Source organism: Haemaphysalis longicornis, unplaced genomic scaffold, assembly GCF_048455015.1.
Source record: "Haemaphysalis longicornis isolate Haplotype H1 unplaced genomic scaffold, Haemaphysalis longicornis Haplotype H1 scaffold_4, whole genome shotgun sequence".
Lineage (NCBI taxonomy): Eukaryota > Metazoa > Arthropoda > Arachnida > Ixodida > Ixodidae > Haemaphysalis > Haemaphysalis longicornis.
The window spans coordinates 7,933,314-7,950,813 of NW_027526361.1; the positions used below are offsets into that span (position 1 = coordinate 7,933,314).

Consider the following 17,500-nt stretch of genomic DNA (forward strand, 5'->3'; position numbering starts at 1 on the left):
GTAAGCCGATCTCTTTTCTCCTCCGTCTCAGCCACCGCCGAAGGAGGCGACGAGATCAGTGACAAAGACGGGGGAGAAGAGAGATACCATGCGTTGGTGTGAGGTTCCTTTAATTTTTACAAACTCATAGCGCATGTGCAAGGCGCGCACACGACCGCAACACGTGCCGTGGATGGAGCGCACAGCGGCGCGAGAGGTCGCGTGACGCTATCACATGACATTTAGCGAGAACGCAAGGGGTAAACCCGCAGATGTGTTCGGTGAGTGCACCGTCTGTCTCCCCTGTCTCCGCTTGGGCTCGTAGCTCAATCGGTAAGACAACGGGCTCTCGATCCGTTTCTATATTCGTTCCAGGTTCGATTCCTTCCGGCGCGAGTAACCTCTTTTATTAGTTCGCGGAAGTCTTCTCTTGACACCAGCGGTCACAACAGAACCCGTGGGGGTAGAGATAAAAAGCTTGCTTCAATATGTGAATTTACGTAAAGTATACAAAGTATATGAACCGCCATAGAACGCGTGTTTGGTGCACACCATTTTCACCTTTTTTGCTGCCTCCTAGCTTACATTCCCAAGCTGTGCCCACGCGTATTAAAACCGTTATACACGTTTCCCACACCCCTGCATAGAATCTCAAGTACCTGTGAACTAAGTAAGCATCGCGCTTTGAACTGACGACATTTCTTAGAGTCTTGGACACGTTTCTTCAGGCGGTGACATATATAAAAAAACCTACGCAACAAGTTTTGCATTGTACTCGTAAGTAGTGGTCTAAGTTAGTCCGTTATGAGTGACACTTACTCCTTAAACCATAGTCTGAACTTCGCCAGATCCTCCCCATTTTCTTGTTCTGATTGACTTCCAGTTTGAGCTTGACTTTTCAAACGCACTGAACGACCCAGTAAGGCCTATTTTTAATGTAAACTGTCGGAAGAGCCCGGGAACATATAAATCTTCACAAGTGCTCAAAGGAGCTAGAAAATCGCCAAGTCGCCACACTAAAATATCAGCCGTCACAAGCCTCTAAAATTCACCAGTTTGGCTACAAATCGCCAAACTCGGCAACCCTGGGTACAGTGGATGTTCATGCTTTGGCATTCACAACTAATAAAAAATGCTTGGGTGCCGCCGGAGATCCTTCAACTGTCAACGCTTCAGCTTCTAACGTTCTCATCGGAGATCAGGACGTGTGCTGGGCTGTCTTTCGCATGCGCTGTTACATGATCCTGTCGATTTCGCCGATTATAGTGGCGCTAGAAAAAAAAAAAAAAAACCGGATGAAATGGCAGATCATAGGAGGAAGAAGTTATACACTGTTATAACTTAAAAACGGCAACGGAAGTTACCGCTGTGCCTCATCACCGCGGTAGGATGTTACTCCGCGCGGCGCAAGTAGTGCGTTGCTGGGAGTATTTTGAACATGGCACGAGCCGTTTTTGTGATTTTTCGGACCTAATATGCCGATAAACTACTGCAGCGACGACAAACTACATGAGAAAAGGCAGGCGACATCCCGCATTCATAGCAATCTCCTTTCAAAACGCGCGCGCCCGTTGACATCCGGGTCCGTCGCTTAAGCGGAGGAATACCGTACATGAGCTACTCCCGTTCTGAACTTGTTCCGGAGTATAGAAAGGTCTATATTTTCGTTCTTTTTTGCTTTTCCATCTTCTGCTTCCAGGGAGCCCACATGCCTGGCCCCTCTATTTTTTCTCTCAGATGTGTTCCTGCACATCCCTGTACATTTTATGACTCCATCATTTACTTTTTTTTTATTTTGTGCACGGTGTAGAGCGTACGACACAGTGAGGAGACCCAGAGAGAGCGGGGTATTGCGTCTTCTACCACGCCAATACAAGCTGCTTAGAAGCAAAACAGAGGAAAAAGAAAACTACTTTGCAAGAAAAATACCGCTGACCTCTAATGCCACCACCGTTTGTGGTTGAATGGATTCGAAAAACACTTTTTACAAGTAAAGAAAAGTGTGGGGAAGAAGTGTAGGTGATGTCAACCCCCGTGCCAGACGCTCTTGCACGTTTGTTTCTGAGGACTAAGGATGGTTTTTTAAGCAAAGATGTTTGCCGGCCTACTGATCGGAGGATTCGGAATGTTCTCCCTTAGAAAAGTCTGTAGTGACTTCACAGCTTCAGTTCTGAACGGCCTGAAGAACCTTTTTGGGCGATAAATACTGATACGCGAGCGACCACGAGAAGGGAATGAGTGGCAGCCATCGTGAAGATTACACTGTTGTGCGCGATGTCTGACTGGCACCGTTTACCCATTTTCATAAAAGAACCATTTTCCATTTTCCAATACACTGACGGGGGTTTCAGCTTACACCATGTTCGCGTTCTTAAACAAGTCAGGGACAGACCATACAAAAAAAGACACACGAGTATGCGCTTTACCTGTCTCCGTCCGAGCGGGTCTTTGATTAATTATAAGAGTACTTGCCAACTCGCCCAATTTTAATTAGTCGTCATTTTTACGACCCACTAAACATAAATTCACCAAATATCATTGGAATTCAGGTGGGAACAGTTTGAAAATTTATGTATACTACATAGTTTTTTCGTCATTAGCTTAGTTCTTTGTACATAAAACTTCGAAAGTTTTAGACAAAAGATACACAAGTTGTGCTGACAAACTCAGGGCCTCTTGAAATACACCTGAGTGACGTTTAATTCTAAAATACCATATAACGTAGCAGGACATTTACAGCGAACCATAAGCTTGCATTTGTAAGTTGTATAACCAGAGAGTGTGATACTGTTGTGTAATATGTGCGCGGCAGATATTACAATAGTCTTTGTCGCGCGTAAGTGTAATTACATTAAACAAGCATAATTATGTTATTCCCCTTTGTTCCGTCAACGCAGCCTTCGGGAACGCGAAGACGCACCGGAACGACAACTCCTCCAGATTCGTAAGCCACCTCCTTCCACTCACATTTTTCCTTCCTCATTTCGCGTCTAGGTTACAATTAACTGTACAGTGCGATAAAGCACGTAATTCTGTGAAAGCGAGTGCTGCCTCACACTAGTTTCCTTTTTTCTGCACAAAGACATCTCCGCGGTATCGCATCTCGTCACTTGACCAACGGCATACTAGTCCTGAGTCCCCGCAACATACTGCTTGTAGTATTATTAGCCGCATATCTTGGGTCACTTAGCCCAGAAACGTCCTATCCAAGAAGTTTTCGTCTTTTTTTTCTCTGAATAAACAGCACACTCGTCACCTTTCTATCTATCAGGCATGACTCGAAAATGGTTTTGTTAGCTAGCATGTCGTTTCATCAAAGCTGTACCGCTACTCAACTGCCACTAGAGGAGGAGACTGCCGTTTTGTTTGTTTTTGCTGTTTTCCTTGGGGGGGTGAAGAGGGCTCCGCCAGAGCACCTCTATTGAAGGATTCTGGTTAAACGTTTGTGCAGCTTCTGTTTTGTGTTTGTATCAACTATTCCATAATGCGCTCCTGTAGAAGCACTAACGGTGAGTTTCCCTTTCTTTGCAGGGGAAATACATCGACATAGAATTCGACTTCAAGGGGGATCCAGTCGGCGGCGTAATAACAAATTGTGCGTGAATTTGGTACTATTAGCCCTAAATCTTGGCCTCTCTTCGTCACCTTTTTTGCATTGAGTTTCTGGATTTCAGCGTAGTTGAACCAGTCTCAGAAGTGATCTAGTCGACTTTTGTCCCATGCCGCGCTTGGTCTATGAATGGTTAAGTAAATAAATGTGTGCTATGCATGTGCTTCAATTAGTAGACCGCGGGGGTTTAACATTCACTTCTTTTTGACAAAGTAGCTCATTTGTTAGGGAGCTATAATTACAGGGAACTTATGTGCAACGCGCTGATATTGTTGCTGCTGCGGGCTCAGAATAGAAACTCGAAAGGTTTGGCAGAACAGTTGCCTTTTCTTGGCCAAATCCCTGAAATTTTGCTTCGTTTTCTTCTTTCTTTTCAGACCTTCTCGAAAAGGTAAGTCCTTCCTGTAGTGGTTGCATTTACACCGAAATTGAAATGCGTCTTTTGCTGAAAATTTAAGCAATGCCATATTGTGGAGCAGAAGTAATAGAACATTTTACAAGAGTGAACACTTGCGAGCGACAATTATTATAATTATTTGCTCATACTCACTTTTTGTCACCGTTACCCCTATCCATGATCTTTTGCTTTCATTTTTTAAGAATCTCTAGTCACTTCATGCAGGAACAAGTAAAATTTTCCTACCAAGTGTAAATGAAAGCACCGGAAAAACATTAAGCACGTCATTAACGCAGGATGGCATTTTAATTTCCTAGAGAATGCCTGCAGCATGAGGCACCTTCAATAAATTTACTTTTCCATGGAGACCACTGAGACTAAAGCAATGCCGTTTTTGTACTCTGGTTACGGTTATCTGCACATGTGGGAATGTACTAGACTTGTGTGACGTGCCAGCACTCAGCAGCCCTGTTTCTTTCCTTTCCCTTTTGACAGTCCAGGGTAATCACCCACACGCAAGGGGAGCGAAATTTTCATTTCTTCTATCAACTGCTGAGCGGAGCAGAAGTTCATGTCCTAAGTAAGTGCATTTCAGTATTCACGCGCGCTTATTCTATCGCGCGACTGTTGTACTCTTATACAGTTGACTAAAATTAGTCACCCGGGGTGTCATAAACAACACGGAAGGCTATGCTTAATTTAGCGATGCAAAAATGCTTTCTACGGCGGGCGACAAAGCGGTGATTTATCTCCCGTAATAGTTTAAGCGTTGGGGATATTGAAGGATTACTCACCTTGTTGTTAGCAAATAGAAACATAATGTGATAGGAGACGTGAGATTGCTCGTTTGCGGGGTGTGCTGGAGATAGTAAAAGTAATTTTAACGGCTTTTTTCTTACTGCATGTTTATGTAGTAATATAACCATTTGAACAAACTGTGAAAGAAAAGGGACTGAACTAAGCACTGGTAACTGAATAAAAGATTAGAGAAGTCTTAAGCAATATTCCTGTTATTAGTTACGCATTATCGCTGTTTATATAAAGTAGGAAATGGAAAGGTTGGTCTACTCTGCAGTGTCTTTGCAGCGGAGAGGAGTGTCGGCTCCTACTGGGAATTTTGCAGTCTACAGAGCCTAGCGAGAGTGGTGACTGTGTGCCTTTAATACGATGATGGGGCCGATTAGGCGGAGCAATTGCTGGCAGTTTTATGCGAGTATAAATCCGACTGCTCAAACAACCCATTCATACATACACACACATACATACATACATACATACATACATACATACATACATACATATATACATACATACATACATACATACATACATACATACATACATACATACATACATACATACATACATACATACATACATACATACATACATACATACATACATACATACATACATACATACATACATACACGCCGAACAGCGCGCATTTACCACTGCGACGTCGATTCGAATCTACAGTTATTCAAAGATAATTATAATACTTATGTTTACCATAAAATACAGCGTCACGCTTATTTTCTGGGAAAGGTGTGAAAAGAGCGTGCGAGAGTACCTAGCGCTGCCACGAGAGCAGATAATGATGTATGAATCATTCTCGAAATAAATAGGCGTATGAATGTTACTCGCTATCAGTAGGTATCAAACTGAACAAATAGACAAACAAAAATAGAGATATTTCTCTCGATAAATTTTCAAGCGTAGAATTAGCTTCGGCATATTGTATCCTGTTGTGTTTGGATAAGCAATGAACAATTGAAGCGCACCTACGTTAAAGTGCCTTTCTGAAAATATGGACGTAGTCTTTGCATGGAAAGTTCTCAGGCTGGTTTGGCTTTGTAGAGCATTATGTCTGGGAGCACGGTAGGCAAACTTTCAACGTCTCGGCTCCAACTTTCTATATACCAAGCGGAGTTGAAGATCCCCCGTCGTGACTGGCATGCTTTCTTTTATCGGGAGAGCACTGCCTGAGAGTAGCGATCGTGTCACATCCGGTGTCACAACTGCAAGAAAGGCCCTGCTCCTGAACTCTCTTTTCTCCCGTTTCAGAAAGTTTGAAGCTACAAAGGAACACCGAAAATTATTCCATTCTGAAGCATAGCAGATGTTCTCAATTGGAAAGCATGGATGACAGGAGTTATTTTGTACTCACTAAGGTAAGTGCATTGATTAAAAATACGAGGTAGAGCGCCAGAAGAAATGCGTGGTGTCCCTTTTGGCAACAATTGAAAGAAAGAATAGTGCGTGCAGGGTGTGGCCAATTCTGTTCCTATAGGGCGATGCTGTTCAGAAAACAGTCAATTAAGAGACATGCCCGGGTGCTTGCCTAACACAATTTTTTCAGGCCTCAGAAAACTGTGCGTAACGATGTGACGTTACCGATGCTGTATACACTGATCTGGCTTGCTAGTGAATGCGAGTACAGACTTCGGTTTGCGCGGTAGTAGTGCACGGAACGCACACTGATCGAAGCACTTGGCGCAATACATACGCTGAGCTGTGCATCCTATGAAGTTGCACTGGGCTTTCATACTTTGTCCTAAAGCTCTCACTCGTCACGTGACATAACTGATGGCCTGTCTCTTCCCTCCTCCTCCTCCTCCTCCTCCTCTGCCGCCACCGCATCCCTGCGTTGTTCCCGCGAGCCAGAGGTCGATGGAGGCGCTGGGAATGAGCCAGGGGGAAGTACACGCCGTGCTTCAAGTGGTTGCCGTCGTGCTCAAGTTGGGAAATGTGGAGTTTCAACCGCGGGCCAACATCGACGACACAGAGAGCTGTGCTCTTCTCAATGAGTATGGTGAGCACAGCGGAGAATATCGCTTCTTTCGATCCTCAGCGCTCGTGTGTGTCAAGTACTCTTCCCTGAGTCCGTGTGTAAGCCGCGCTGTCTTCTCCTAATCATGTTACACCAACACGCCCAGATAGCCACGTTAGTGCATTTCATCTCTAGAAGAGATTCCCTATTTACAGTCCTACCGTGTGACCGTACTGTCTCGAAACATTATGCCGCAGAAGAACGTCACTCGCGAGGCCAGTATTACGGATAATTTATTTTCTGTTAAATAACTTTTTCCAGTTTGCTACAAAAATGCGACCGTTACAGCTTTCTGTGATTTGGTATTTAAATAAGAGAAATGGCTTGAGTGGTGGGCTCTTCTCAATCTCTGAAAGGGTCTATTTTTGTCCGACATCCTTGGAAACAACGGGTAAATCCGGCGAGTATACCGTAATAAGAACGAACAGATTCTATGTGTTTTCCTGCTCTCTTTTCATCTGTCTGAATTTATGCACATATTTTTTGCTTCCTGTAGAACTGTACGAAATTTGCGAGTTGCTCCGGGTGGACTTTGCGTTCCTCCATTCTGCCTTGACTCAGAAGACGGTGGAGACGAGGCACGACGTGGCCGTCGCCGACCTCTCAGCCAATGAAGTGAGCACGAGCCCCTTTTATGCCTCCTTTTTTTTTTTTTTTTGGTTGCGGGGTCACTTATTCTGCTACATAAAATTCCCTCCGTGCGCTCTCTTTTCATCCACCGGCGGTTGTTTTGATAGCGGGGTCCATTGAACAAAGGCGGCTGAGTGCTTGCAACGCGGAAGCTTCCATTCACAGGTAGTCGCGTAACAAAATATCGCTCGTAACATATAGAGTAAAAACCATAACAGTTGAATGTCTTGGCTTTTTCTTTAAACAACTGAACTCATAATGACAATGTGGTTTCGTAAAACCAGGATGCATTGTTTTATGTATAAGTTGCTTTATAGGAGCCGTTATGAACCAGCACCACTATACATTGTGAATTAGTACCAAGTATTTAAAACGCGAACCACTTCGCTTCGAATAAGAAGCTTTTCCCTTGTAACTGGAATTGTGTGCCTAGGTCTCTAAATGAGGATATCGAAGAAAGCCAACGCTCACACATCACTGAAATTCTACCTCGAACGCGAACGTGCCACGTGCCGATTGTGCAGGACACCCTAACACAAGGCCTGCGTGAACCATCGCTTAAAAGATGCCACCTTGGCTTGCGTCCCAAAACATTCCCGAGTGGTTCGCGCTTTAGCTACACCTGTATGCAGCATCTGACTGCACAATGCGGGGTATCTGATGTACGTAAAGATGTCTAATCTGGTCGTTTTAACAGTAAAGCTGTTTAGCAAATCGTAATGTTTCGTGTCCGCAGTTAAAAATACCGAGAAATTACTGAGCACGCGCACGTGATCGTACGCACGTGAGCGCGGGCTTCGTGGCGAACGACCAGCACTTAACAAATCCAGGAAAACGCTTAGCGCTCGTGTGTGTGTGCCTCGCGACTACGGCCCAGCGTCCTCTGCGCACGTTTGACAAGCCAAGCATACCCACGTAGAGAGATTGGCCAAGATTTCGGCAACCGCCCTGCAGTTAAAAAAACCATGAAAAGGCCTAGCGCTCGCGCGTGCGTGCCTCGCGGCGACCGCCAAGCGTTGCCGGCGCACGTTTGTCAGCCCACTCAGGGAGTCGGGATGATTGGCCAAGATTAGACAAAATAAAAGAAACCCTAGCGTTCGCCGCAATCGTGGCAACACTTGCTCGGAACGAGAAAGACAGTCATAGCGTACGGCCGTCTAAGATGATGTACAATGACTATCACTTCCAAAAAAAAATGAAGGAAGCTCATGCTTATACCAAAAGTGATGGAATAAAGGTGACAGCGGCAGCTAAGAAGTGAATCTGCTGCAGTCGTGTGCTTAAACCTTCGTGATGGTCGACAAGGCTGCGTACAGCTTCGCTACCTTCAAGTCTTACGCGTTAGTGTGAGTTTCCTTCATTTTTTTATTAACCAGAACAGTGGAAGAAAATAAATGTCAGCCCAATTTCAAAATGCCAAAATTCCCTTTACTCTGTTGTTGCTTTTTTTGCAGGCCACATATTCCAAGAATGCCTTATGCAAAGCTTTGTACAGCCGCCTATTCACGTGGTTAGTAGGCCGAATAAATGATAGCATACGGGTAAGTTGCATTCCCCAAGCTTGCGTTGGAAACGCACGGCAGCGGAAGAAGCACTGAGCCATGTTTACTGCTTTGTCTTTGCCAGGCGAAGCGCCTCGGGAGGAGAAAATGTCTCGGAATACTAGACATTTATGGATTCGAAGTTCTAGAGGTAAAATGCGCGTCTTCATGTTGATTCTGGCTTAATATTTCTTCCATACGATTAGAATTTGTTTCGTGCTTTTCGCAACTGTATGTGCGGTCGTTTTTTTTTTTTTCAATTTTTCCAGAAAAACTGCTTTGAGCAGTTTGTTATAAATTATTGCAACGAGAAGCTTCAGCAACTTTTCATAGTACTGACGCTCAAACAGGAGCAGGAGGAGTACGTTCGCGAGGTGAGTTTCGGACTGTCGTAGAAGAAAAAAGCCCAGCACTGCTGCCTTGTATCTAAAAGTTTTGAGGAAAAATGACGTTGTGCACGTGTATTCTTTTTTTCCGTCACAGGGTTTACAATGGGAGCACATAGACTACTTCAACAATGCAATAATCTGTGACCTCATTGAGAAGGTATGTCAACCAGTGTGTTTTTATCTTTTTTGAAGAGGAGGATGATTATGGTGACAATCAATCAATCAATCAATCAATCAATCAATCAATCAATCAATCGATCGATCGATCGATCGATCGATCATTCAATCGATCGATCGATCGATCAATCAGTTGTTTATTAGTGTGCGCAGGAACAGCGGGAGGGCCTTTGTGCTGGCGCACGTAAACAACAACAAACGAAAAAATGCGATGCAAGATGTGCACATCTCACAAAAATAAAGAAGATATCATTGGTTACATTGACCAAAACACCCACATACAAACACCCACACACACACACACACACACACACACACACACACACACACACATATATATATATATATATATATATATATATATATATATATATATATATATATATATATATATGCGTGTGTGTATGTGGGTGTTTGTGCGTGTCTAAAACGAGTGTATACATGCAAAGATCCGGGAAAATAAAAAAACAATACTAAAGACGGAAAAAGGATTTTGTTGCTAGCATTTCACACCGAAATGACAGCATAAAAGTTAGACCTACATCATGAAGACAAGAATGAAAAAGCGTAAAAATATGGCATCACAAGTCGGACATGCTTGCGAAAGGGAGCCGGGAATTATTGAATATATCTAAGTATTCAATGTACTGATTGTACAAGCACTGTAAGCGGAACGTAAGGCACAAGCCACGCAGACATTTAAGACTATGAAAACCATCGTGTTTCCCGGTCCACTTCTGCGGCACATGGAGTGGAACATGTTGTAGCAGCAGCGCACAAGACACTGAGCCGGGAATAATTTTGAATGGTTAGAGGGGATACGCCTTATTCCACCTGGAGGTTAATCGTGGTAGCGTCAACGAAGAATATATCCAGAGTTGTTATTAACGCGCGGAGCGATGATTAAAGGTAAATACAAACATATTAATGAGCCCAGTTTGTTCTGCACGTGCTATTCCAAACAACACAAGCATACTCAAGCTGCGGGTGACAAATGGTAGAGTAAAGCTTGAGAAGAGAATTCGGTTCTTCGAACTATTTTTATATCCGCCAGACAACTCCAAGGGATCGAAGAGCCGTACGAGTAATTAACCGGATATGCGACTAGAAGCTCAGCTTGCAGTCAAAATTGATACGGAGAACATTAAGCTCTACCACACCAGGTAACACTTCACCATTATTGTTGTAGGGGACCAAGATGTTGTCCGTTTATGTTGGGTATGTCATTAGCTTTGTCTTAGATGTATTTCTAAGAAGTTTGTTGCAAGCGCACCAGCGCGAAAATGACGAGATTGGTCTCTGGGGAGCACAACAGCTAGCAGTGTTCGAAACGAATTGAAATATCTTAGCATCATCGGCATATAAGAGAACATTAAAATCCTTAAGCACTGGCAAAACATTGCTTAAAAAATTTGTTAGAGAAGTAGAAGAACAAAAAGAAAATAGAAAATATGCATCTTATAAATTTCCCCCGATAAACGAAGAATACGCGAAAAAGTTTGCAAAAGAACGTTGTAAGTACAAATAAAATAATGGTGAGTTTGGCGAACCGTGTAACGCCCTGCATTTCCACAAATATGCCAACTTGGCCGAAGTAACTCCTTTTATTATAATAGCGTAAATGGAGATAGTTGGCAGGACAAGATATTGAAAAACCCTAAAATAGAAAAAAAAAACAGAAAAAAAAACATTCCACACAAAATGATCTGACAAAACACGAAATATGCATCTTGTACATCTTCCCCAGAAACCGAAGAATGAACATCAATGTTCGCAAAAGAACGGTAAAAATACAAATAGAAAAAATAGCGGAAATGGACCAACTCTGCGGTACGCCTTCCAACTTCGAAAAAAAAAAACAATTAACGAAGTGAAGCCACTGTATCGCTATAATGATATAAATTTACGTCATTGGCGAAAAGAAACAGAAGAAAACATAAAAAAATGACGTATTTCCACCCCTTTTGCTACTCATAGCCATATTTGGCTGTAAAGAACTCACACCGTAGAGAAGCGGCATAAGAATTCTATGCATTAATAGCAATTCTCTGAATTCCTTCAGGGCTTGGTTTTTCTGATGCTTTGGACGAGACTTTTACATTCGATTTCTGAATTTCTAATACATTATAGTGGCTTACAAAGAGATTTTGCCCGTGACGCCACGTTTTAGAGCGGTTTTGTCATAACGCAGGGCACAAGCCTTGAGTTATGACTAGAGACCGAATTTTAGGCAAATGCCTATTTTGTTCCTTGCGTTCCTATCGCCCCCAGCATTGAATTAGAGGTCGATAAGGGCTTTTGTGGTGTTGCTATAGAGCCTATAAATGGTTATTTTCAAGGTCGGCGCCTATATGAACACAACTTAGCATCAAGTTTCATTTCCGAGTGCAGGTTGAAATCGTTATTCTTGTTACCGGGTAGCACTGACTGTTCGTAAATAAATGGGTTCCAACCTGGTTCTATAGTTCCACGACGCACAGAAAACAACCGCTAGCGGACATAAAATGGGACGATCATTTTTAGGCACAAGAGGCACAGTTCCAAACACCAAAAATCTGGAGATGATGGTAATTGCTATTGTTTTCCCGTGTCTCACAGTGATTCTTAGACTAAGTTCCGCGTTCTCTCCAAACAGACTTCTTCAAACGTGTGCAGTCGCATCCTCGCTTCTAGAAGCACACTCAAATACAACTCTATTTTCAACTCAACGGTTCAGCATCGGGCACGCCCTTGTTAGCAATGGCGAATCATCATGGCGCAGCTGCATTTCCTTACGCCTTAAAATTCACGCTGCCGACGGGCTCTAAAACACGCTTTCCAATCAAATGTTTGTTGGGCTACTAAACACACTTTAAGAAATGCTCTTCAAGTGTGTGGAAGTGTATTTGGCATTGTTGGGACGTCTTGCCTGAACAGTTGTGATAGCATCATTAAACGTACATGAGAAAACTGCTGGAGCTGTACCCACCAGTCCTCATGTTACAGCATGTTGATGTCTTAATAAATCGTCGTCTCTCTTGTACTTATTATTTGGGTCTGTTTCGTTGTGTTGTTATAAAATTGTTCCAGGCAGGCAAAGCGGCGCTTTTTAAATGAGTATTCCCAGCTCCCAAGTATTCTTTTTCATGCCTGTTTACTATATGTGATGCTCTAGCAAGGAACAGAGGCCATTGAATGTGAAAGTGAGCAGTGCGTTTGTTAAATTCGGACACGGTATTCTCATTTGTCCAGCAATTTAATGGGACAATTGAACGGCTTTGCTCAACTGTTGGCGCCTTTGTGTCACCATAAACAATAACATTTTGGTTTTTCATGTCGTAGATACAGGTCGTGCACGTCTTCGTTCGAAATTATTTGCATTTATGTGAAAATGTATAGTGACTATGTTTACGACGTTGGAGGCCTAAAAAATGGTTTTGCCTGTCTACTTTTGGTGTCTAAAACGCGCTTTTTTGTTGAGTTAAAATTTGGTGTCTAGTTATGACCCGATCTCATGTTCTCCTAGAACGGATGCTCTGGTGGCCTTTTGAGAAATCGGATAAAAAAAAGTATTTACTAAGACTCCCGAATGCTATTCTACTTTCGTTATAATGAGTCTACTTTCGTTATAATGAATCTGACACAACACACGTCTGAGTACTGGTTTTCCTTCGTCCACGTGGAATTTAAAGCCAACACAACCTGCTATAAATTTGTTTACTTTAATTTGACGTTCGTTACAAACCGCAAGAGTAATTATTACGGTTGCTTTAGGGACTAAATCTGGCCCACTTTACTTTTTTAGCGCAGTGATAAAAACATCCGTAAAACTTTTGCACAAAGCAACCTAGCCGAATCATGTGAAAAGGGCGATATTTCAAATGCAGCAAGTTCTTACGCAGCCGCTGCCTGTGAGGCTGCTCCTGGAGACCTTCTACAACACGGTGGAACAACACACAAGCATGCAATTTCGAAAAAAGACAGCTCTTACCTTCAGCGATTACTGCACGCAAATACTTTGCAGAACACTCAATGAGAATCTATCAATTGATCGTAAAAGCGATGGGACGAGCCCGAAAGCTCCACTTGCGCGAGGCAGCGTCTAGTCCTTGCAATTTTTTTATGTCGCTTGCAATGTCTTAGGTTAGAGTGAATGGTGCGAGTATACGCCCGCGAGATGTGCAGTCGCAATGCAGTTTTACTTGCACCTGCAGCCATCACTAAACAGTGGCTGTAGTGTTGTTTCGTCAGAGCCACGGAGACCCCCGCCCCCGCTCTTTGAACTTGGCGCCCTTTCTCCTCCGCTGCTCTGTGGCAGAATAATCACGGCATCCTGGCGATGCTGGATGAAGAGTGCCTTCGGCCGGGCCCTGCCAGTGACGAGAGCTTTTTGTACAAGCTGACCAAGGTGTGCCAGGAGAGCCCCTACTTCGAGAGCAAAGGATGCAAAAACCTCATCGGGGCCGCCGCCGACGTCTCCCTACCGCCGCAGTGCTTCCGTCTTAGGCATTATGCCGGTGCTGTGAGTACCCAGCTGCTCGGGCCACCAGCATGTAATAGTCGTCGTCGCCCTCCTTATCATGACTATCATCATCATCACCATCATCATTATTATTATTATCATCATCATCATCATCGTCGTCGTCGTCGTCATCATCATCATCATCATCCCTGCACAACAAATCTGCTCCATGTTGCTAACTCGTACTTTCGTGGTTGTATACTTTCGTACTTTCGTGGACAACCACGACGTACTTTCGTGGTTGTCGCACAGTCCTGGGAGTAATTATGCCTCAAATCTGCTGGCACTGCCATGTGTGGAGAGATAACCAAATCGGCAACGAAAAAAAAAATGCCGCGTGCTTAGGAGCTCTTAGAGCAACTACAATTAGTCTATTTAATCAATGCTTAAATGCTTCCGAAGCTGTACCCTCAGCGTTTGTTCGCAATCGAAAAATTACCACGCACTGCGTCTTCTTTTGGTCAAGTGTTATGAAATAGGCCGTGTTAGAGTGCCGTCCGACGGTATTATAAGCACTCCACTATATCGACGTCCACCCGCGTTTTGTGACAAAACTGCCGCGTCTGGCACTACATCGCTCTAGATAACGTAAAGCCAGGCTACCTAACCGAAACATAACAAAAGTTAACCTAACGCACACAAAGCAATAATTTAAAACACCAAAACTAACGTAAGGCATAAAAATCATAGTTCAATTTCGAGATGAAAAAAAAACTGAATCAAGAGCCGATCTCGAACCACCGTCCTTGGGATCAAGAAGCTAAGACGGACACTCTACACTACAACGACAGACGCTTTGGCCGGTGCTAGCCGAGGGTTAAATATTCGAGTGTCATCGGACGGCGCACTAGCGTTGCCTGCAGCGATCAGCTAGAGTGCCGTCGGACGACGCTCTAGACACTGCGTATGAAATACATTGCGTTTTTTTTTTGTTCATTCACGGCTGTACGAGGTGCAGCTTTATGCCCAGATCGATCAAGTAGGACGACCAATGTGTGTTTAACAGTAATTTTACTTTGTCGTTTTCCAGGTTACCTATTCTGTTGTTGGTTTTATCGATAAGAACAATGATCATCTCTACCGTGACCTGTCTCAAGCCATGTACAATTGTGATCACCCCCTGATGAAGGTTCTGTTTCCGGAAGGTAAGCCCCAACCAATTCGTGATGAAGTGTGCTTATTGCAAAGCTGGAAGGCGGTTAATCAGATATCTAATGGAAGGTCAAGGTCAAGAAACCGCAGTCCAAGGGGGGTATTCATGTCGGGTGATCAGCTGCAAGTTGTGATCAGTAAGAGAAAAAGAGAGAATAAGAAAGTGTGATTACGGTTGCTACAAGACCTCCAAGTTGTCGAAAACTTCCTCAAATTCCCCTAAATTCCAACTTGTAGCTTAGAAAAGGTCACGCAAAATTGCCTTGTCTTGTCTTGCAGGAGATGGCAAGCTTGTGGAGGTTTCACGATATTATATAATACCAGACATAAAGCTATCTGCCGCTCACGCTGTATGACAATGAAAGAATGTCATACAGCGTGATTGCGTTTGGTTCGAAGCCGATGGTCCTCTGAACTTCTTTCCCTTTGGTTCGACCGCATTCATTAAAGATGTTATCCCAGTGGCGCACGCCGATTTGCTTATTCAGCGAACTTCTTACCACATAATAATAACCTTGCACAAAGGATACGTCAATTCCGATAGATCTTTTGAATTTGTACTTCTGGTTTACTGGGACTGCATGAAACGACCCCGGACAATTTTTCTGCGCATTATATTTAATCGATTTTATTTCTGAACTCTAGCATGTCCGTGGTACTACATTCCGGTACAAGTTGAGAATGGCAGCGCAAGTTGCCTCTGTGCCTCATTACCGCATCCGGATGTCACTTCGCGCGGCGCAAGTAGTGCGTTACTGGGTATATTTTTAACATGGCACAAGCTGTTTCTGTGATATTTGGGGCTTAATAATTTACAAACTACTGCAGCGACGACAAACAAACTACGTGAGAACAGGCAGACAATATCACGCATTCATAGCAATCTTTTTTCAAAACACGCGCGCCCGTTGACATCCGGGTCCGTCACTTAGGCGGAGTGATACCGTTGATGAGCTATTGCTGTTCTTAACTTGTTTCCGAGTATACTTTGTCACAACGAACGTTAATGACCAATCGCGGTGTCCACGGGAATAAATTTAGCAAAAAAGGAGTTCCAACAGAAGATTTGACTCGTAAATGCCATCTGCACTGTGACCTCGCGCCGTTAAAATCGTCGTGATTGCATTGCATGATGTCACAGCAAAGACCACATCATTCAAGTTATGCCAGGTGCCACCTACTTGCTGGGTGCTGGGGCGCTTTCTGCTGGGTCCAATTTTACCGCTTCGATCGCAGTGATTGGCTTTCTCTGCGCACTGAAGAAGACTCGCAACATTTCCACAGCACTTTTGCGCACTTACAGGGAACCCCAAGCGCACGACGCTGAAGCGTCCAACAACGACTGCCACACAGTTCAAGATTTCCATCGGTGCACTTGTAAAAAACTTGCAAGCGAAAACGCCTAACTACGTACGCTGCATCAAGGTTTGTACCGATATACCTATCAAGCTTGCGGGGTTGCGTTTCTGGTAATGTTGCCGCTCTTTTGGGGCTTGCAGTTGCACGCTAATCGCGATTACCAGAATAGTACTCGCTGCCCTCTCGTTTCGGTCGGTGTTTGAATTTTTCGATCGTAGCGCCTTGATGAAGAGCACAGAGCATATAAATTGCTTTTAAATTTGTGATGTTTGCGTTACAGCCAAATGAACTGAAGCAGCCGATGATCTTTGAGATGGCACTGGTTCAGCATCAAGTCCGGTACCTCGGGTAAGAATAGACGCCTTTATTTTGACAGCGATGCTGTTTAAGTTCGTGGTTGGGCCGGCGAACCTGTGCAGGAAAGCTTTGCCGAGCGATGACGTCATCGCGTGCGCCGGCACCACTTAACGTAGCTTTGCCTCTCCGCGAGCGGGCGGGAAGCACCGCTTTGAAAACGCCACGCGGGGTGGCTTGCTCTATCGCATGTTGTGACGAGTGGTACAGTTTTGACGGTGCCAAGAAAAGAATTAATTCCAAAATGAAAGAAGCCAAAGGCCTAGAAGCGATAACGTTAATAAACTTCTTAATTAGCGTCCTACATGCCAGACTACACAAGCCGAATGGTGGCCACCGAACGAGTTCAAGACTTTTGTGCCATCGCTCGTCCTGCTGCGCACTCCGCTACTCTTGGAGCTTCACCGCTAAGTTAATGGGCACGCGTAAAATGTGCATACTTCAATGATCGAGTGTTCGTTGCTCTTTGGGGGGCTAACGACGAAACAGCGCAGAAAAAGAGCGAGTCTCTAAGTATAACCACGCATAAACCTAGCCGATCCAAGAATAGGCTAGGTAAGGTGCTAGGTAAGGTCATC

General features: G+C 44.0%; 1 protein-coding gene across 8 annotated transcripts in view; it reads left to right on the plus strand.

The window, feature by feature from the left end:
* The window catches only part of LOC144178201 (unconventional myosin-Ia-like), a 229,895-nt gene that overhangs the window by 181,254 nt on the left and 31,141 nt on the right, over positions 1-17,500 (plus strand). For all 8 annotated transcript variants that reach the window (XM_077705858.1, XM_077705854.1, XM_077705856.1 and 5 more), the window contains exons 7-21: positions 2,877-2,923; positions 3,511-3,574; positions 3,967-3,980; positions 4,482-4,566; positions 6,054-6,160; positions 6,654-6,801; positions 7,316-7,434; positions 8,904-8,990; positions 9,076-9,141; positions 9,260-9,364; positions 9,474-9,536; positions 13,854-14,057; positions 15,088-15,202; positions 16,513-16,634; positions 16,849-16,916. In XM_077705858.1, the coding sequence (XP_077561984.1) occupies positions 2,877-2,923; positions 3,511-3,574; positions 3,967-3,980; positions 4,482-4,566; positions 6,054-6,160; positions 6,654-6,801; positions 7,316-7,434; positions 8,904-8,990; positions 9,076-9,141; positions 9,260-9,364; positions 9,474-9,536; positions 13,854-14,057; positions 15,088-15,202; positions 16,513-16,634; positions 16,849-16,916 (1,414 nt within the window). The remainder of the gene's footprint in view (positions 1-2,876; positions 2,924-3,510; positions 3,575-3,966; positions 3,981-4,481; positions 4,567-6,053; positions 6,161-6,653; positions 6,802-7,315; positions 7,435-8,903; positions 8,991-9,075; positions 9,142-9,259; positions 9,365-9,473; positions 9,537-13,853; positions 14,058-15,087; positions 15,203-16,512; positions 16,635-16,848; positions 16,917-17,500) is intronic.